Consider the following 22,160-nt stretch of genomic DNA (forward strand, 5'->3'; position numbering starts at 1 on the left):
ACCTGTGAAGTTGAACTGTGAACTTCCAAATGTTCAAGCTGGACTTAGAAAAGGCAGAGGAACCAGAGATCAAATTGCCAACATCAGTTGGATCATCGAAAAAGCAAGAGAATTTCAGAAAAACATCTACTTCTGCTTTATTGACTATGCTGAAGACTTTGACTGTGTGGATCACAACTAACTGGAAAGTTCTTCAAGAGATGGGAATACCAGACCACCTGACCTGCCTCCTGAGAAATCTGTATGCAGGTCAGGAAGCAACAATTAGAACTGAACATGGAACAACAGACTGGTTCCAAATTGGGAAAGGAGTATGTCAAGGCTGTATATTATCACCCTGCTGATTTAACTTATATGCAGAGTACATCATGAGAAATACTGGGTTGGAGTCCAGCACAAGCTGGAATCAGGATTGCCAGGAGAAATATCAATAACCTCAGATGTGCAGATGACACCATCCTTATGGCAGAAAGCAAAGAAGAACTAGAGAGCCTCTTGATGAAAGAAGAGAGTGAAAAAGTTGGCTTAAATCTCAACATTCAGAAAACTAAGATCCTGGCATCTGGTCCCATCACTTCATGGCAAATAGATGGGGAAACAGTGGACACAGTGCCAGACTTTGTCTTTGGGGGGCTCCAAAATCACTGCAGATGGTGATTGCAGCCATGAAATTAAAAGATGCTTGCTCCTTGGAAGAAAAGTTGTGACCAACCTAGACAGCATGTTGAAAAGCAGAGACATTACTTTGCCAACAAAGGTCCGTGTAATCAAAGCTCTGGTTTTTCCAGTAGTCATGTATGGATGTGAGAGTTGTACTATAAAGAAAGCTGAGCACCAAAGAATTGATGCTTTTGAGCTGTGGTGTTGGAGAAGACTCTTGAGAATCCCTTGGACTGCAAGAGGATCCAACCAGTCCATCCTAAAGGAAATCAGTCCTGAATACTCATTGGAAGGACTGATGCTCAAGCTGAAACTCCAATACTTTGGCCACTTGATGTGAAGAACTTACTCATTTGAAAAGACCCTGATGCTGGGAAAGATTGAAGGCGTGAGGAGAAGGGGGCGACAGAGGATGACATGGTTGGATGGCATCACCAACTTGATGGACATGAGTTTGAGTAAACTCCAGGAGTCAGTGGTGGACAAGGAAGCCTTCAGTCCATGGGGTCGCAAAGAGTCAGACACGACTGAGCAACTGAACTGAACTGAACTGAACTACCTCTTACCCACTCCTCATTATCTGCAAGGTACCTTGTTAACGCCAACCTGCATTATTGCAGTAACCTCCTGTCTTCTGCTCACCTCCCTATTATCTATCAACACAGCAGCCAGAATGATCTTGTTAAAGCTTAACTTGAATCATATAACTAATGCTTAGAAACATTCAGTAGCTGCCCGTTTCTCTTAGAGTAAAAATCCAATTACACAGTCTCCCCCTTGCTTATTGTATCCCTCTGCTTTTCTCTCCTTCCTCTTCCCCTCACATATACACACACAAACGCACATTTGCTGTTCCCCTTCTCTGCTATATCCTCCCCATACCCCGTAAGCCAAGAAACTTATCTTTTACTTGTTAATATCTATTGCCCAACTACTTGAACAAAAGCTCCATCAGAGCAGGGATATTTTTCTATATCTTATAATACTATAGCCTATAATACTGCTTGGCACATCATAGATGCTCAGAAAACACTTATTGAATGAACAAATAAAGGGATAAAGAAAAATTGGGGGTGGGGGGGCCACACTGCACAACTTGTGGGATCTTAGTTTCCCAACCAGGGATTGAACCTTGGCCACAGCAGTAAAAGCACAAAAACGGCCACAAGACCACCAGGGAATTTCCAGGAAAATTATTTTAGTGATAAAATTTAATGGTTAAGTCCGACTTCTGCAATAGCATGTATTTATATTTAAGAATTGTTAGTGTATCTTTAGTGATTTGGAATTTTGACCTTGCTTATTAAAAAAAATGTTAATAGTAAAATAGGTTTACATTAAATTATCTTAATTCATTATTTGCATAATTTTAAAATTCATTTAATATACCAGTTTAAATAATATCCTTTTTCATGTTTATAAAAAACTAGAATCTATATTATCCAAAGTGGTTCAATCCTCTCTGTTATCTGCTAACTCCTTTTCACACTAGATTGTATTTGTATGTTTGATGTTGTCCTCTTGAACAGAACTATTTCTAGGAATCCTTTGCTGCCGGGATCAAGGTGTGTCTTTCAAGAATGGTTGTTGTAGTTTCTCATGCCAGACATTCCTGAGTATGATCACTCTGGAACTGATTTTTATGTTATTTCTTAGCTATTTCCTAGGCCAAAATATTGGTATAATTTTGAACCCCAAACTCTGGATCCATCAATGACTTATTTCTTTGGACTTATACAGATCCATCATTCGTGCTCTCTCCGTTTCTCCTTTGTATACATTTAAAAAAAAATAATTCATCAAAGAACATTCATTTCTAATTAGATGTGTCTCATTCCATCAGCATTTCTCTTTTAGGACAGAATTACACTTAAATTATAAACTGGTATAAGCTGCTATAGGATCAGAAGTTTGTATGTGCCATGACTACATAATTTGGTATAACATGGGCTTCTCAGTTCTCGCTAGTGGTAAAGAATCGCTTCCAGTGCAGGAGCCAAAGGAGATGTGGGTTTGATCCCTTGATCTGGAAGATCCCTTGGAGAAGGTCATGGCAAACCACTCCAGTATTCTTGCCTGGAGAATCCCTTGGACAGAGAGGCCTGGTGAGCTACGGTCCATAGGATCACAAGGAGTTGGACATGACAAAAGCGACTTAGCATGTATGCATGCATTCTTTGCTACTCTTAGAGTTAGTTGCTATATTCATTACTTAGGATAAAGTGAAAAGTTTAATCCAGAAGTTAAGATAAATAAATTTGTAGTTTGTTTTGAATATTGGCCAATATTTTTTTATTGATCTTGTTCTTTTTTTCTTTTTTTTTTTCTTTTTAGGTCCTGTTTCAGCTCTGGGTGGCACAGAGTTCAGAGTTCTTTAGGCGGCTAGCCCTGTTACTTTCTACAACAAATTCACCTCCTGGGCTGTTACTTACTCCAGCACTTTTGCCTCATCGTATCTTATCTGATGTGATTCAAGGTCTACCTCATGTTCATTCTGCCTGTTTGGAAGAGCTTAAACGCAGCTATGAGTTCTACCGGTACTTTGAAACTCAGCACCAGTCGGTACCCCAGCGTTTATCCAGAACTCAGCAGAAGTCAAGAGAACTGAGTAATGTTCACACGGCAGTACGCAGCTTGCAGCTGCATCTGAAAGCATTACTGAATGAGTAAGTTTAGAAGCCATGTAAGGAAACACCCCCATGATTAGCAGGCTTCATTCTTGTGCCATTGTGGTTGTTGGCTTGTGTCCTAGCTGAAAAGAAGCAACAAAATTGAGACACGCAGCCTAAAGGATGCTTTCAACCTACAGATGTAACAAACTGATTTGTTAGTACTGTAATTTGGGGGATTCATTTATAGTTTTTACTTTTTTTTATTTCAACAGAAAACCTAGAAAGATAGGACAAAAGCTGTGAAGTATTATTATATGTAGTTGAAGAGTATCATGTTGCTGTTTTTCTGAATAAGAGGTTTGGACATTTTTCTATAGCATAGAACAAGTTTTTTGGCCCCACTTGAATAGTAAAATGTAGGATCCATAGTTTATATTTGTTGATCTTCTACTTCGCATGGTATTGTTAGTCCTGCACCTTAGTAAAATGCAGTGTCCAGTCATTTCAGTGAAATTTTTCTATAACAGATACTCATAGTATAGGACTGGATCAATGAATGAGTTGGTTCATGTTGTGTTGTAATCAGGGGAAGGTCAGAGGAATTTAATGAGTTGAGAAGATTGTAGGTGATGTACTTGATCCTGGATACCAACCAAGATGTGGAAGGGGGAGGGCAGCAGTTGATTTTCAAAGATAAGAAAATGCATCAAAAGGACTTGAAGTCTCAGTAAAATCAAAAGGCTAATTTACCAGAGTAAAGAAGGATGTGATGTACACAGATAGGAAATTAAGGTCAGAAAGACATTTTAAAAAGATAAGTTATTAACCATCAATTCAAGGTCTGAGATAGGTATATAATACTGATGTAAAGGTTGAGGCATAGGGAACAATTAAGGAACTGTGAGGCGGTGATGTTCCATTGGTCTGTTGTTGCTGTTCTAAGAAAGCTATTTCCCACTGGGAATATGGAGGTAAGGCTGTCCATTTGAGTGGGTGGCAAAAGGTGGATCATCATGAGGGGAAAACAAGATTTCAGTGGATTTCAGGTTGTGGTAGGCAAACCAGGGTCTATCAAGAATTAATGGTTGGCAATGGAATCAGAAATGTACAGGGTGTAATAAAATGCATTAGCATGAAGAATATGCTTTGGGAAGAAAAAGTACTACACTGAATGGACATGAAAATGACAAAGAAGGGCTTTGTACCTTAGCCAGGGATTAAGGAAAATACATGGGAGATATGTTTCCTGATAAAAAATGAAAGATTTCATGTATGCTACTGTTATCACCCTTCAAAATACTTTAACTAGAGAGCAGTCCAGTCACAAAGCATCACATCTGATTTGCTCTTTAGCACTGCCACACACAGCTTTGAAAAGTGTAATCTAAAACCTTACTGCGCTTCATTCCTCCCTCTGGCTTGTCCCATTTGCCGTTCCCACTCTCACTTGCCTACAGGAGGACATTAACTCTGTAAGTGTTATCCTGGTCTGTGGCGTGCCTGCTGCCAGATGAATGTTTCTGAGCCTTATATTTGCTTTCTTACTTATCTGAAAAATTTCCCTGGATTTGGAGTGAGTGTAGCAGCTTAGACTGAAGTCTGTATAAAACATTTTGCAGAAAGGGTTTGCTGTAAACTGACTGCAGTTTGCTCTTTATTTCTCACTCCTTTACCTTAGGCCAGCCAAACTGTATGAAGGCTATTTCCCATACCATCTAGAATGACCTCCTTCATCTTCTGTACGTGCTCAGGTTTTCTCCATCCTTCAGTACTACCTCAGAAGTACCTCTTCCTTAGCACAGTAACTTGCTCCTCTTCTGAATTCTTTTAACCCCAGCTTTCTGTCATTTTGTTCCTGAATGTAACCCAGCTTTACCGTTTACCAGAGCTGTATGACCTGGGCAAGTTTCTTCAACTCTCTACACCTAATTTTTCATCTTTAAATTGGAAATAAAATGTTAGTTTTAATTTTTTATAATATTATATTTGTATCACTTCTCTGATGTGATTTAAGTTTCTTATAAGTAGGAAATAGGTTTAACTTATCTTTTTAGTTTGTAAAAATGCCTAGTATATATGCAAGAAATATTTGTTGAAGAAATATATGATACTGTTTATAAACTTTTTTAAAAACTGATAAATGTATATAATGTAAAATTTACCACTTAACCATTTTTAAGCTACAGGTAAGTGGCATTAAGTACATATATATTGTTGTGCAACCATCACCACCTACCACATTCAGAACTTTTTTTCAATCTTACAAACTTTTTTTAAAATAAACTTTGTGAATTATACATTTTGTTTCATAGTTTAGAAATCTGTTTCTGTTTTTCTTTATTACTCAGGGTAATAATTCTTGAGGATGAACTTGAAAAGCTTGTCTGTACTAAAGAAACACAAGAACTAGTGTCAGAAGCTTATCAAATCCTAGAACAGAAATTAAAGTTAATTCAGCCCCATGTTCAAGCAAGCAACAATTGCTGGGAAGAGGCCATTTCTCAAGTGGACAAATTGCTGCGAAGAAATACAGATAAAAAAGGTACCTATGAGACAGTTCCTTTGCATACACTTGGCAGACGTCCTTACTCCCCAGCAGGGCTTTATCACGTTTACTTCTTGTCTCCATGATAAAACTGACTTGATAAAATTTCCTAGTTGTCTAAAAAAAATAGGGGAACTTATATGTGCAAATTGACACTGAATATAAAGTGTTGGCTCTTATTTTTGTAAATAAAAAATGAATATGATTTGAAGTTTCCCTGAATCATATAGTTCCTTTTTTAAAATTTTAATTAAAAAACTAGATTTTAATAGTATTATTCAATTATTAGAAATTCCAGAAACTCTTTTCCAGTTAGGGTAATAATGAGTTTTGATAGTCAGGGACCAGAAATTGAATTTACTTTTAAGATAAAATACTTCATTAACTTCACTAATTTAATTGTAAGTGTTTGGCATATTTGTCTTTAAACTTGTGCTATAAGTCAATTCCATGTTTATTCCTTGGAACTTTATTATGATGTTAAGAGGGAGGGGACATATGTACACCTATGGCTGATCATGTTGATGTTTGACAGAAAACAACAAAATTCTGTAAAGCAATTATCCTTCAATTAAAAAATAAAAAATTGTATTGTTGCCAAAGGTGAGTAATGCTTTATCATCCTGTTAAGTCATTGTTTTGTTTATAGCTAGATCTGTAATACTTTGTTTACTGTCTTGAGCAAACTGAACAAGTCCTTAGATAGTGAAAGTATTAGCATTTTTCAAAGGAAATGTAAACAAGCTAATTACTGATATACTATCTGTAGATTTCCTCAAATGTAAATGGTGAATAATTCTTTCTCCAAAAGATAGATTTGCCAAGGGTTTTTAATATGTGCAAATATTTATGCATATTAAACTTTTTTAGATGACAACTCTTGAGCTTTCGGGTGTGTTTTTTATAAATAGAAACACTCAGAAGACCAGTGGGTGTTAGATGCGTCCCACTCATGCCTCCCTTAGCATACCATAAGATACTGAATCTTAGTCACTTGAACATGATTGTTAAAGCAGTCTCAATTCATTGGGCAGGTGAGAAGTCATTTCTTGATATGCTCATAGGTGGTAATAATATGAACTAAGATACAAGTATTCAGAAACTTTTCTCACTAAAATGCCCATTGGATACACAACTTGAAATAAAATTGTTGGTTTAAATTTTTTAAGAAACAGGTGCTTTAGTTAGCTATATCTTTTTATTTTAATTATTTCAAAATTATAGGACACAAGAATAATTTTAAGTACCCCTTAATTCCAGATTCCCCAGTTTTTTACATTCTACTACATTTGTGTGTGTATTGTCTATAAATTCTCTTGGTGGTATTATTCTAAACCATTTGAGTTAAGAAACAGACATGAAATCCCATTGCCCCTAAGGACTTCTGTTCATATTTTTAAAAATCAGACATTCTTCTGCATACCCACAGTATACCAACAGAATCAGGAAATGGCCCAAGGTCCTTCAGCTGATGAATACATAAATCGTTACATACATCCATACAAGGGAATACTACTCAAAAATAAAAAAGAAATGAACTACCACTGCCCTATCAGTAAGATGGAGGATGCACTATGCTAATCAGCAGAGGTTAGGCTCAAATCACTGCATACTGTGTGACTCCATTTATAGGACAGTCTCAAAATGATAAAGTTTAACAGAAATAAGAAACATATCAGTGATTACTAGGAGTTGGATATTGAGGAATAGGGTATAAAGAGGCAGCATTAAATAGATGTTTTGAGGTGATAAGACTATCCTGTATGGTAATCAGTGGTAATGGTGATTACATGACTTTATCTAAACTCATAAAATTGTGTGTCAAAAAGTGAATAAATTAGCTTAATTGTTTTCACCCACTACTTTTAGCATCCATTGATAGTTCTTGCTTCAATTGGATATTGCTGTGGTGGTTGCCAAATGGTAATTTTCTAATTCCGTTTTCCACCTACACTTACTAGTTGACACTGTTTTAAGGTTAAGCATCCCCCTTTCTACTTATTTACACATTTATATTAGTATGGATTCTTATTTTATTCAATAGATCATAATTAGTTACTTTTATTTTATATTGTTGCTCAGGTTGTCCATAGTTCGACTAGAGGGAGCCCATTCAAGGTGGTTCCTATCACCATCATTCTTTGAGCACTTGTTGACTTTGTCTCATACTTTCCTTGCCTCCGGCCCTAATATCTGCCTTGTCTCCAAGAAGCCTCATTCTTCTTAATGGAAAATGACCTTTAGAAACCAAGATCTTAAGTGCTAGGGATGCTCATGGCCTCTGGGATATTACTGCTTTTACCACTTGTCAGTGTACAGGACTGTGGAATACATCTGCAGATACACATGTGTAGGCTATAGTCCATCGGGTCACAAAAGAGTTGGACACAACTGAGCACACACACAACTCAAACGTGTACACACACATCTGTCTCTGTTTGTATATCTATCTGTCCATATATGTTATAAGCCACGCATTCATACCAGTACCTCCAATTCAGGGTCAGTACCACATAGTTTATTCTGGCCTCCCCCTTCTCTGTATTTGTTCTTCCCTTTTGTGATAATGAGTAGCTTAATTGTCATTAGTTTCAGTATATTTACTTATTTACGCAGTCTTTTGTATGTAACTAGTCACCTGACACTGGGCTAAGTCACATTTCTGCTGATTATACCCACTGAGAGTTCTCCCCTGCTAGCCTAGATTGCTCTGACCATACCAGCCCACACTAGCCAAGAGTCTCCCCCAACTCTGACCCAAACCATTTATCTGTCAATATTCTTGAAAGGTAAAAATCTAGAGGCTTGACCCCTACTTCTTTAAAGTAGACAGATAATGATAAAAGAGAGCTGAATATGAGGCTAAATAACCCCGAGATTAGATGTCAAACACTGTTTTTTAATAGTTAATTGAAGTTAAGCTCACGTGAGATAATCTTTTCAATCTTTTACTTATGAAACTCATTTCCAATCCTAATTTCTCCTGAAAATAAAAATAGTATAAGTACAGTGCAGAACTGAAGTTTGTTTTTCGTAGGCAAGAGTGATGATGGTGTGTCTTGAGTCTGCTTCTATGCCATGAGTAAAGTTGATTGTTCAAGTATTTAGAGTACCTCCTGTGTGCCAAGTACTATGGTAAGGTGAAAAAGGAAGAGATAAAACAGGTTTTCTTCGCCAAGAGTTTATTTAAATTATAAATCTACAGATGGTGCTCTTTATTAACTTTGGTAGATATTCACTCATTTCTGTGTTCCTTTCTAAGGTAAACCTGAAATGGCGTGTGAGAACCCACGCTGCACTGTGGTACCTTTGACACAGCCTCCTCTACACATTGCAGACGAAGATCCAATTCCTGAGGAGCAGGTAAAGATGAAAATGGCTTTTTTTCCCTCTAAAGAGTTTCGTGTACAAACCTTACCTCCCTTTCTCTGTAATTGACATGGGTAGTTGTTGAATTAAAATTATCCAGGATTCGATCCCGGTTTGAGGAGATCCCCTGGAGGAAGGCATGGCACCCCATTTTAGGGCTTCTCAGGTGGTGCTAGTGGTGAAGAACCTGCCTGCAAATTCTGGAGATGTAAGAGACACAGGTTCAATCCCTAGGTCAGGAAGATCCCCTGGAGAAGGAAATGGCAACCCACTCCAGTATTCTTGCCTGGAAAAATCCCATGGACATAGGAGCCTGGCAGGCTACAGTGTAGAGTCGCAAAGAGTTCGACATGACTGAAGCGACTTAGCACAGAACAGTTGTTGAATAATTGTGCACAGTTGTTGAATTTATATTTCTAATGATCTTCAAAAATCACAACACAGTGTATTGAATTTATATCAAATCATTAGTTCTTAGTGCCTTGAATTTTAATCCATTGAATCTACCAGCAGATTTTCCTGTTTATATCTAATTGTCCATTTCTTAAATACTCGAAAGTGATAAAATGCATTAAAAATTAATACATTGGTAAAGGTACCTTCTGGGATGCTGGAAATGTTTTTATCTTGATCAGAGTGGTGGTTCCCAGTATGTGTACATATGTAAAAATCCTTTACACTTAAGATTTGTGCATTTGAATGCATCTATGTATATTATGTGAAAGATACTTGGTTGTGTCTCTTTTCGACCCCATGGATTATAGCCTACCAGGGTCCTCTGTCCATGGAATTCTCCAGGCAAGAATACTGGAATGGGTAGCCATTCCCTTCTCCAGGAGGTCTTCCCAACCCAGGGATTGAACCTGGGTCTCCTGAATTACAGGCAGATTCTTTATCATCTGAGCCACCAGGGAAGCCCAAAAGTGCAGATCGTTGAGATGTATGTTATATCTCACTTTAAAAAATACTTTTTTAGATGATTAAGTTAGATATTGACAACAGATTGCTTATTCTGAAGAAGACTTCTTTTTCTTCTGAAGAAGACTTCTTTTTCTTCTGAGGAAGGCAGCTTCCTTTTCTTGTTCATTTTGTTTATTCAGTATTCTTAATTACAAAGGGAGACCAACCCTACTTAGTTTTACAAAGAAATTTATTTAAAACCGTTAGCTAGCTGACAGAATATTTCAGAGGGCCAGATAATGAACTTAAAGCAGGCTGGGGTACACAGCCAAAGTCACTCAAAAGAACTGTTCCAGTGGCAGCGTCACTGCTAAGTCACTGGGTATAGACATTGCCACTACACCCGGTGCCACTACACCATTGCATCATGCTAAATAATGAAAACTATATTCAGAACCTCTACCTCTAGCAACTTGGTCTGCCACCAACCTTGCGGGAATAGGTTCTTTAAAATGCCTGTTTCTTTTATCACAAACTTCTGAATCAGATCTGACCCAGTTACACCTGATTGCTGCTGCTGCTAAGTTGCTTCAGTCGTGTCTGACTCTGTGCGACCCCATAGACGGCAGCCTACCAGGCTCCTCCATCCCTGGGATTCTCCAGGCAAGAATGCTGAAGTGGGTTGCCATTTCCTTTTCCAGTGTGTGAAAGTGAAAAGTGAAAGTGAAGTCGCTCAGTCGCGTCCGACTCTTCGAGACCCCATGGACTACAGCCTACCAGGCTCCTCCGTCCATGGGAGTTTCCAGGCAAGAGTACTGGAGTGGGGTGCCATTGCCTTCTCCGTACACCTGATGAGAGGATCCCAAATAATTTTCCTTAACCATAACTGCAACAGCAGCTGAGTAATAAGGATCCTACCCTTCACCTTAGAGATAAGGAGAACCATCAGATGAGGTGTTCCCTAATCCTAGCAATAGTGTTCAAACTTCCTGAAAAGTCAGAAAGAAACACAAATGTCTACCAAAGAAAGCTAACATACCGGACTACCTCCGTAAACCAACAGCCCTGCTAATTTTGATTGACTTTGACATAGCTAATAGCTTGAGTCTTGACAAGATCTATTGAATGGTATCAGAGTAGAAAAATAATGACTGAAGTTGTTAAACTTTCTTATCCACAACTCCGTTTAATATCAAGTAAGTTTCAGTAGGATTTCAGTTTATCTGTGTTTGCTTTGTATGCGCAGATTGTGCTTTAGTGACCTATGCCAAGAGTCCTTTTTTTTTTTAATCTTGGAGTTCAATAGGTTCAAGTCAGTGGATGCTACTAGAAAACTGTCTGCTTGAAGTACCGTGCTTTTTCTTTTATTCATTTTCAGGAGTTAGAAGCTTATGTAGATGATATTGATATGGACACTGATTTCAGAAAGGATGATTTTTATTACTTGTCTCAAGAAGACAGAGAGAGACAGAAGCGTGAACATGAAGAATCCAAGAGGGTGCTCCAAGAACTGAAATCTGTGCTGGGATTTAAAGCATCAGAGGCAGAAAGGCAGAAGTGGAAGCAGCTTCTGTTTAGTGATCATGGTAAGCACTGACTTCAGAGTAAAAGTTTATTTCAATGTAAGGGATTCTTTTTTCTTGAACTGTAAATCTTAGCCACAGAATTCTTATGGTGTTCATTTTAGGGATCCACCAGTAAGTATAGTACTTTGTCTTTCAGACACAAAATCAATTTGATCAATAAAAGAGTCGTTATATAATCCAATTTGGTCAATAAAAGAGTTACTATATAATCAGATTGGGAATATTGAAGTCAGACTTTTTCATCACTCTATTTTTCTACTAAATTTGTTTCAGTGAGTTCAAGATTCTAAACCCTGCTCTCAATTATAATATAACACAAAATTAATAACAGTTCACTGTTGAAACAAATGAATTAAACACTAGGCCCATAGCTATATCACTAGGTTACTAAATAATAATTGATTTGAACACTTTAGAAGATGGAAGGCAGAGATGCTTATGTGCATGCTGTCTCCATTTTGGATTTGTACAAAAGTGGATGACTGGTAATACCTAAGATTACCCTTGAACCTCTTTATGTAACTACCCTTCTTTTCTTTAGAACTTCATAGGAAGCAGGGGAGGAAGAGAGGGGAAGCTTAGTACTCAACAGTATCATCAAACTAGCTAATTCCTAATTCAAGAATTAATTCCTCTGGATTTCTAAGCAGGTAGAGTGGGACTTCCCTTTTATTTTAGTGTATGTGGAGCCTCAAAATCAACTGCCTTCTCTTCCTTTTCTCTTTTTCGCTGGAAGTGTATAGATTACTCTGGAATGTTCCTCATCATTCTCTTTTCTTCTTTGGGGCCCTCCCATCCTCCCTTGTCCAGATATATTCTTGAGTTTCTCCTCCTTCTTTCTTCCCATTGATCCCCTTTATAGCCCAGGTCCTTATAAGGTTGGGCTTCCCTTGTGGTTCTTATAGTAAAGAATCTGCCTGCAATGTAGGAGGTCCGAGTTCAATCCCTGGGTCAGGAAGATCCACTGGAGAAGGGAATGGCTCTCCACTCCAGTATTCTTGCCTGGAGAATTTCATAGACAGAGGAGCCTGGCGGGCTACCATCCATTGGGTTGCAAAGAGTCGGACATGACTGAGCTACTAACACACAGCTATAAGCTTATGCTCACATATTATAATAGCCTCTTAGCTGACTTGCATTTTCAATACCTTTTTCTTCTAAGCTATTCTTGAAGATACTTCTAAGCCTTTAGGTTTGCTTCTGTCTATCCTCGAAAACTGATTAGATTTTTCTCAAACAGCACATAGATAATAGCTCTCTGTCTTAAAAACCTACAGCAGTTTCCCCTTTTTTATTGTATTTAATATAAACTCCTATTTCTGGTTTCAAGCCTCTCCATCATGAGTCTACCATATTCGATTATATTCCCCACTATTTCTAGTATAGATATCTTCCTCTACTTATATCTAATTAGACAGTGGTTCTGCAAGCTTGCTCTTTTTATTAATGAAAAGAGTTCATGGTGATCCCTTTCACAGGAATGCTCTCCTCTCCACCAGTCTGTCCTCCATGAGTCCCCTTGTTACTGTTCCAGTCCTGCCACCTCTCCACTCAGTACTACAGAGCCTCATATGCAGGGGACGCTGTTGTGAAATGGAAGGATTTCTTGAGCAACAAAGCAGAGTTCCTGCAACCTGCTTGTCCATATATTGGGCCTTCATAAATCAGAGATTGGGAGTATTAGGTTTTAGACACTATTGTTTCCTGTTTGTTCTATTTTTTTTTGTTGTTGTTTCTGAAATTAAATTACAGTGTTCTTAAATAGGGGCTTTATTATCCCCCACAGTATTCATTTAGAAAATTACTCAATAAGTAGATAGTAAGATATGGTTTACTATTGAATCCACGGCACATAGATCAAGAAACAGAAATCTGTACAGTCCTGGAGGTTTCTATTCTAGCATAGTGTTAACATACTAGTTCGTTGATGCGTTATACAGATTACCCACCCTTATTTAGTTAACAATAATCAGGAATATCAATCAACTTCTAATATGTGTTGCTTTCTTTAAGAATTAACAGATTTATCAGCTAACACTGTACACAAAGTTGTACGCAAAGTCTGAAAATAGCACTGTGTATAAACCTGTATCCTTTTTTATTGTTTGGTATTTTTTTCATGTGGCTTTAAAACTATCCTCTTGACAGTATGGGTAACGATGTAACGGTGAGAGAAATGTCTCTTTTTCAGGTATGTGTTTTTGATAGTTTACATTTGAAAAGGCATAATACTAATTTAGTTTATGAAAATAAGTAAAAAGCTGATTCCTTAAAATGCTTTTCCCATGAAAAATTTCAGTACATCTTCCAGAGTTGTTTTCATCTCTGCCTACAGGGGTAAAGTCCGAATGGAATTAGAGAGGGAAATTCTACACTGGAACCTGCTGTGGCCATTTTTTTCTGTTGTTGCTGCTTCTCTAGTGGAGTTACTGCAGCTTAGGGATCTGTTTCTTGGAAATGGACACGTTTTACAAATTATTTTTTAAAATAAACGCCAGATCTTCAAGACGCACTTTTTTTTCTTCCGTCATGCTTCATAACATATTGTATTGTACTAACCCCTCATACTGGGAGGAGAGACTGCATAGCAAGCAACCCACTGCCTACTAACATCAAGAGGGGCTAAATAAAACTTCATTTTCCTTGAAAGGACAACTTCTGCCGTATGGATGTAATATCTGTGTATTATGCTTTGTACAGTAGTTGACATGGAATACAGGTTTTATTTTATTTTATATTTTTCTGTGGCGTTAAAATATGTAGAAGTTATGGCTTTACTGTCATCAGGGTCTTATTAGGTGGTTGACAAGTGAGTTGAATTGTATGTTGTATTTTTTTTCCATGATGTTTTAACTTGTAAATATGTGTGTGTTGATGATGATAGGATTATTACCTGGATTACTCTTAGGTGTTTCATCTATGATACTATCGGTGAAAACCATGCTGCTTATTCTTTATTCAGTGGTTCTCAAAGTTCAGTGTGCATCAGAATCCAGCAGAGGGCTTATAAAACCATAGCCAGTCCTCATTCAGTTTCCGATTTAGTCGGTATGGGGTGGAGCTGAAGAATTTTCATTTCTAAAAAATTCCTAGGTGATGCTGACTGATGCTGTTGGTTCAAGAGCCACACCTTGAAAACACTGCTTTAATGTTTTGAATTAAGAGAATACATGAGGTGTTTTAAAATATTTATCAAAACCCCATCTCATTTCATGTCTTAGGTATTTTATCTCTTATAAAGTTCTCTGGTTTTATAAATTTATTTTGATTTACTAGAAAGTTTTATTTAGCTTTTATTTATTCTTTATAAGAAAAACCTACTGGGAGTTTAAATTAAAGTTTAAATCATTGCTGGGTTTTTAGTTATTATTTTTCTTTCTTTTTTTTTTTTTTCCTTTGAAGCTGTGTTGAAATCCTTGTCTCCTGTAGACCCAGTGGAACCCATAAGTAATTCAGAACCATCAGTGGATTCAGATATGGGGAAAGTTGGTAAAAATGATACTGAAGAGGAAAATAATAAAACCTCTACAGCTGACAATGAAATAAGTAGTAGGACTGAGTATTTATGTGAATACCCTCTAGATGGTAAAAATAAAGACAATTCTGCAAATGAAGTCTTCTTCCAAGGAGCTGAAGAAAGAGCACATTACCAGTGTGAGCGTGAAGATGAGTCTCCGCAGGCAGATGTAGATGGCCTGGCCCCTGCCCACCCAGCCCCCAGGGTCTCTTCACAGCCCTCCATCAAGCAGAGGCTGGCACAGCTACAGCTGTCCCCTGATTTCACTTTCACTGCTGGCCTCGCTGCAGAAGTGGCTGCTAGATCTCTCTCCTTTACCACCATGCAGGAACAGACTTTTGGTGATGAGGAGGAAGAGCAAATAATACAAGAAAATGAAAATGAGGTAGAAGAAAAGTAAGAACCAAGATTTACATGAAGGATTTTAAATTATTCTTTTTTTGTGAAAGTGTTTTAACTTCAAGACTAGATATTCCACTGGAAAGGGAAAATGAGTGTAAGTTTACTGTATTTAAAGCTAAGATGTGAATTTATAGGAAGAACCTGGGTTTGAACAACTGATCTGGAAATACTAGTTACCTATAAATGGCAGACCTTTTAGGAGAATGAGAAAGGTAAGGGCTCTCTTGAATAAATTGCTGTTTTATTTGCAGCACGACTGATTGATCTTGGAAACTCTTTAAATATCTTTAATAAACAAATGAATTTATCTTTTCTTGCCAGAATTTACTACCATAAAATGACTGGGATAATTCTGTTGCAAGAACATTAACATTTAGTAAGGCTCCTTTTTACTGTATTCTCGCAGTTAATAACTGCAGCTATTATGTCAATAACAAGTTGTTTGTATTTTATTTTTGTTTATACCAGTCTTAAAGATACACGTTCTGAATAAAAAAAGTTGAATTCATGAAATTGATGTGTACTGGGGTTTGGAACTAAAATATGGTTTCAAAAGTACTTGGGTTATAACACGTGTCTTTGTTTGTATGTGTATTCAGTATCTTGATTTTAAGATTTCTTAATGATCTTGTAAAGAAAAACATTCCACCTTTTTAGGAATTATCCTTTTAATTTTTTGTATATTCATCTTTTTCTGTTGTTGCAACTAAAAGAGATGATATCAAAGTGGGATCTCTTTAGTTCAAGGCCTCATCCCCAATTTTATAAAAAAGTTTTCTTTTATCAGTTTCCCTAGAGCTAATGGGTGCCATTGACATCAGTAAGTCATGACTCTGCTAATTTCTAGCCTGAAGCTGTACGCTCTCCACATTAATAAGATTATGAAACATCCTGTTGACTTCCTGGAAAGCATCCTTATCTAATAAATACTTTATTTACAAACTACCTCCTAAGAGGTTGCTTTCCAGATTGTCTCAATTTCATCTGTTTTGTGTTGTGACTACATTTTTAAAGAGTGATATTTTCAAGAGTATATTGTTTTTTACTACCTATAGCTCCTATGCACTGACATAGTTTACAGATGTTATTTGAGGAAAATGTAGGAAAACTCTGTGCTACTATCCTAGAAAGGAAATTATGAATCTAGTATGCCTTTGGAGTTAAGAAACACATTAAATTCTTGTAACTTAGCACTTCAAATGAGTAAATTTTTGTATACCAAAGGGGATTTCTTTTTTCTCCAGTAATCTAAGGAAATTTATTTTTGGTCCTGAGGAAAAACTTGGTTCTACTTTATATGAATAATAGCAGTTTCATATACTATAAGTGATTCTGCCAGTTGCCAAATATTCTGGGACTTACCCATAATTAAGCTCTTGGGAGCAATATCTTAGGGTGGGCCTAGTCTAACACTTAGAAATAGCTAAATTTCAAGAAAAAATTTTGTGTTGTAGCTATTACACTCTTAAATGATAATGCTTAGAGTTTATTTTCACTTGAAATTGCTTAGTTTGCCAACTCCTTTTTTCCTTGAATTTAGAATTATGGAAAAACTTGGATAATCTTTCTCTTAATCTATATAGCCTTATACACAGAATTAGAGTTTAATAATTTTTAATTCTATTATTATATATATTTTTTACTACACCAGTTTGGGGAAAATATCTTCATTATATTATGCCAGTTTTATTTAATACTTTCTAAAATGATACTTTTTAATTTTGAAAGACTAATTTTAATCAGGAATTCTTTTTTTTATTATTATTTTTAATCAGGAATTCTTAACCTTCCATTCTGATCTGTTTTATTCACTAGTTGTTACTTAGTTCTATGAAAATTCTACTTATTGAAATCATGATAATAAGGATCTTGGAATTTTAATTGTTCTTTTTATGTAGTTTTCAAAATTTGTCATTTTTTAGAATATTTCCAAGGTAAAAATTCCTAACTTTCCCTTAAAATAGTCTAGCACTCAGTGTCTCTCTGTTCCCCTGCCCCCTCCCCCACCCCGGCCAAGGACCACCTGCATTAGAATAAACTGTAGGTCGTTTTTTTTTTAAATGCAGATTTGGGGCCATACTCCCAATTATTCTTAGGGGTCATTTCAGAACAAGATCTGGGTGATATTTATACCCAGTAAAAATCTAACAACTCTGTCTAGGACCTTATTGTTCTTGCCATGAATACCTTAGGAAATAAATAAGTCAGTGTTTAACTAAATAATTTTTGTTACTTTTCTCAGAACGTTTCAATTTTTCTTATTAGGCTTGTGACTAGCTTTATAGCTGTCATCCTCTGTCCAAAAGAAGCCCTCTGGGGAAAGTATTCCGTGGGGAAACTTGTAATTGTGCTTTCCAAATTTAACAGTGGTATTTTGACAGAATAATTCTTGTAAGGAGTAATATCGTGAGATCTTTTAATATCAATGTTTCCATAAAAGAGGCATTTAGGTCACTCTTAAAGACAAGATTTTTGCCCTTTGCCTACAGTTAGGAAGGTCATGGCAGTAAATGATGTGGTGACAGTTATCATATCTTAAATCCTTTTTTTCCCCAAGCCTTCAGTGAAAGTCTACATATCTAGCCTATCTAGGGCCCGACTCTTGCTGGCCTTGGATTGGCAGTTCATTGCTTATTTTCACAAGTTGTCTCTTTTATTGACTTCCTAAGTTAAGTCCTCATTAAAATCAATTGTACTTAACAGCGTGTGAATATATTTCATTAAAAACTGATGGCAGTTGACTCAAGTTTAATTTCTAAAGTTGTTGAAGATAAAGTCAGGAAAAATGCACTTATGGCAACTTACTATGGAAATTTAAGAATATGGTTTTAAGGATTTAATATAGAAGGACAGTCCTGAGTTTAAATCCCAGATCTCTGTCATTTAAAAGCTATGAGTGAAAGAAAAAAAAGAAAAGCTATGAGTGCAACTAAAGTAATAATATCATGGGGAGTTTTTCTAGCAAAACCCAAATTCTCTGAATTGCTAAATGATATTCGTGACTTCTGACTTCTCAGACATAGATAAAAAGAAAATAAAACTTTTGAGGCTGGAAAAGAAGACCTGTTTATATTAGTAACCAGTTAGTAAATATGTTAATAAAATAGGTCAAAAAATTTTCAACTCAACTTTTTTGAAAAATAAATAGTAATATTCTGATTCACATAATAAAAATGGTAAAGTTTTTAATGTTAAAGCATAAGAAAAATTAAGTTCTGATACATTTCACACAATTATAAGTCACTGGAGTGTTAATCAAGAGCAACCCTAGAGGTCATTTGACTCTGATGACTAACTTTTACTTACACATCATCAGTAATTTAAAATATGAAATATTTTGATAAATTATTAAATATTATGTGAGAAGAAAAGGTCAATGGATCTGGTTTAATCATAAGCATATTGTTTCTCTATCCAAACAAAACAAGAGCTGAATACCGTAAGGCTGTAGTATAGCTTGTTATTTGAACTAAAGTGGATAACCAGAAAAAATATAAAGATTTATTTATTCCTCCAATTTATAAGACATTTATGCAAATCACACTGAGAATTACAAAATGAGCTACAAGTAACACCCTGGTGGTTCAGTGGTTAGGACTCCATGCTTCCACTGCAGGGGCCATGGGTTCGATCCCTCATTGGGGAACTAAGATCCCACATGCCACATGGTGCAACCGAAAAAAAAAGAAAACTATAAATATTTTAGAAGGGAAAACATCTTAAATACAGTTAACAGTTTATTTATATTATCATTGACTATATCATATGCTAAGGCATATTTTAATTTTTCAGTTAACTGAGGCAAATCCATTTAATCATTAATTTTTTTAACAGTTTTATAAGAAATATTCTATAATATGCTTTCTACTTCTCTGCATTTTCTTTGTCATCTTTAAGAACATGGGGTGATAAACAGAAATTCACCCTTAGGGGCTGCTGAGTTATAGAATGCCCCTTTACTACATGACCTTGCATTGCTGTGCTTTTTGAGTCATATCTGTTTTTCACAGTTTCTCTATCTTCTCTTATAATCAGTTGTCACTTTTTGCTGCTGTCTTGTGTGCCTGCTTCCCGCACTAGGCCCCTAACTTGCTGCTTCTAATCTGCTGTGGACTGAGAAACCAGATTGCCAAGCTTGCTAGAATTGTGTCTAAAATAAGAGTAAGTAGACTGAACAAGGCTTAAGGGGCTTTTCTGTCAGTAAAGTGCATGGACTTTGTGGTACCTGTTTGGCTGCTCAGCATACTTTTGTTTGCTTCTGAGTTCTTTACTAAGAATTTGCTAAAAGTACTTGTTTGAATATGTGATTACCATACATTTAGAGTATTAATTCAATTTTTATATGGTGATGTTTCTAGGACTCTCCATTAATGAATTCAGCCATAAAAGAAAATTTGACTATCTTTGTATAAATCACTATATATATTTTAGGAAAATGTTAAATATTTTGTTCTTGCTAAGTGTTCAAATATAGTATGCAGACTTAAAACTTAGAGCACCATAAGTAGACTTCAACTCTGTTCACCAAGATTTATATTCTAGAACTATTGGTTTGAGACTAAACATGCATGGCTAATTTAGTAAGAACTGCCTAACTGAATATTTGGGGAATGAGTCATTCTAGATATCCCAGTTTTCTGTGGAGCTTAAACCTCTAAAGAGCTTTTAAAATTTTTGGAATAATTACTGAAGAAAATCTTTTTATGCATTGCTGTCTTCTTAAGCAATATATGAAATGCATTGAAAAAATTTTGATGTCAAAATGATTGTTACTAACAACAGTTTTACTGTAATAAACTACTCAGGCACTGAAAGCTATATGCCCCTTTACTAAGTAACTCCATTCTGCTGTGCCTTTGATTTCTAATAGTTGTGATTTCTCTATTACTACTCACTGAAGTGTGCCTGTAGCAATAGCCTTCCTCTACCTTCATAATGTTCCTTCTAGACTGCTTCAGGTTTGGAAAACAGCTGACTGAGACAGCTAGCATAATGTATAAAAAATACAAAGAGTAAACTGACTCGGTAAAAACCTGAAAAACTGGATTATACCTAACTACATGAATTATAACTTATTATCTATTTCATTGCTGTCTTTAAGTGTACTAGATTAGAGTCCTGTTCTCAGAATAGAAGAGCAGTTAGTATACCAAAGAAACCATTTTGTTTCCATACTTTACCTTCTATATATTTCACACTGCTAATATTTTTGATGCTGATTAAAACCAATCTAGTCAAATTAGCTTTTTCTATAGTACTTTCTATTTGAGTTGGATACCACATGATGCCAAGAATTTCTTTGGCTGGGATGTTTTTGTTATGTCAGTTTTGTTTTTAGAGAAATGTACCCTTATTTTCAAAACACAAAGTAGGTTGAGCCCTGGAAAATAAGGAAACTTTTGTTATTGATACTATGGAGAACTGAATGGTTATGAGGGTTTTAGACTCAAGGCAATTATACACAGGAAAATTATTCTTTGATTATACAAGTTTTTAAGATAATATCTTTATTTTTATTCAATTAAATATATATTAAAAGCTGGCCAAACATGAAAGTGTTAGATCTAATGATCTTGACAGATACTTGAATGACTAAATTCCCACTGTCATTCTGTATTTTGCATGTTTAAGTTATAATTTTATGTGTTAATTAATCAAGCATGATTATTTTTCTTGTGAAAAATAAACGTTAGATTTGCATGTTATATAATATTTGCAAGTAAAATTCAAACCTGTCTGGAAAGGGATACTTGTCTGGGATTAGCGCTGAACTACTCAGTTTTACCAACAGGCTGATTGTGTTTTAGTAACCATATGTTGATTCATCCTGCCATCTAATTACACGGTAATTAGAGAATCAATCCACTGATTTTATGGCCATGCCTCAAAGTCAGCTTTCAGTTATTCATGCTACTAGAAGGGAATTATGATGCAATGTTCATCAAAAAATAGATGATCCAAAACACTGTCTTAAGTTGAAGCTGCCATTACAAAATAGTTATGAGGCCAAACTTGGTTTGGTGATACAAGGAGAAAAATTCTGTTTGAGTGTAGTTGTGAAAAGAAAGTGACTCTACCTAGTATAATAGCTGTAAATCAAAAAGAGGGTGAATTGATTCCAGAATTCACATATACAAAAGTTTAACATGAATAAGGAGTTGATTTTTATGGATATCCTAAAATGTGTGATTAATTAAAATACATATGTTTTAAATGCTATAAATTTTAATATATATTTTAACCTGTGAGTGATTAAATTAGTTTGTTTCATTTCTGTTTACTAATTTCATTTGGTACATATCAAACATTTTACTGCAATAAGACAGTTTTTAAGTTGTGTATACTTTGGAATACACTATTTTTAAAAGTGAGTATATTCTGTGAGATACTGTTGCACAAGTATATTTCTCCTCTCATTTATATTTTAAGAGTTTCTCAAAATAAGAGATAATTTTACTATTTTGGACTTGACATTTTTCACTTTTTAGCATTTTCTTAAAGGTTGGCTACCTACAAATTATTTTATCATTGAACATATTTTAAAAACTAACACGTGTCTTTTACAAGTA

At 35.8% G+C, this 22,160-nt stretch overlaps 1 protein-coding gene across 14 annotated transcripts in view; it reads left to right on the plus strand.

Annotated features, from left to right (window-relative positions):
• VEZT (vezatin, adherens junctions transmembrane protein) overlaps positions 1 to 16,104 on the plus strand; it is a 67,555-nt gene extending 51,451 nt beyond the window's left edge. For 13 of the 14 annotated variants that reach the window (XM_061125988.1, XM_061125998.1, XM_061126004.1 and 10 more), the window contains 5 exons: positions 2,995 to 3,326; positions 5,621 to 5,814; positions 9,080 to 9,180; positions 11,465 to 11,672; positions 15,075 to 16,104. In XM_061125988.1, the coding sequence (XP_060981971.1) occupies positions 2,995 to 3,326; positions 5,621 to 5,814; positions 9,080 to 9,180; positions 11,465 to 11,672; positions 15,075 to 15,589 (1,350 nt within the window). In that variant the 3' untranslated portion in view covers positions 15,590 to 16,104. The other variant, XM_061126093.1, reaches the window with a different exon arrangement.
• Positions 16,105 to 22,160: the final 6,056 nt, after the last annotated feature.

This window comes from Dama dama, chromosome 3, assembly GCF_033118175.1.
Source record: "Dama dama isolate Ldn47 chromosome 3, ASM3311817v1, whole genome shotgun sequence".
Taxonomy (NCBI): domain Eukaryota; kingdom Metazoa; phylum Chordata; class Mammalia; order Artiodactyla; family Cervidae; genus Dama; species Dama dama.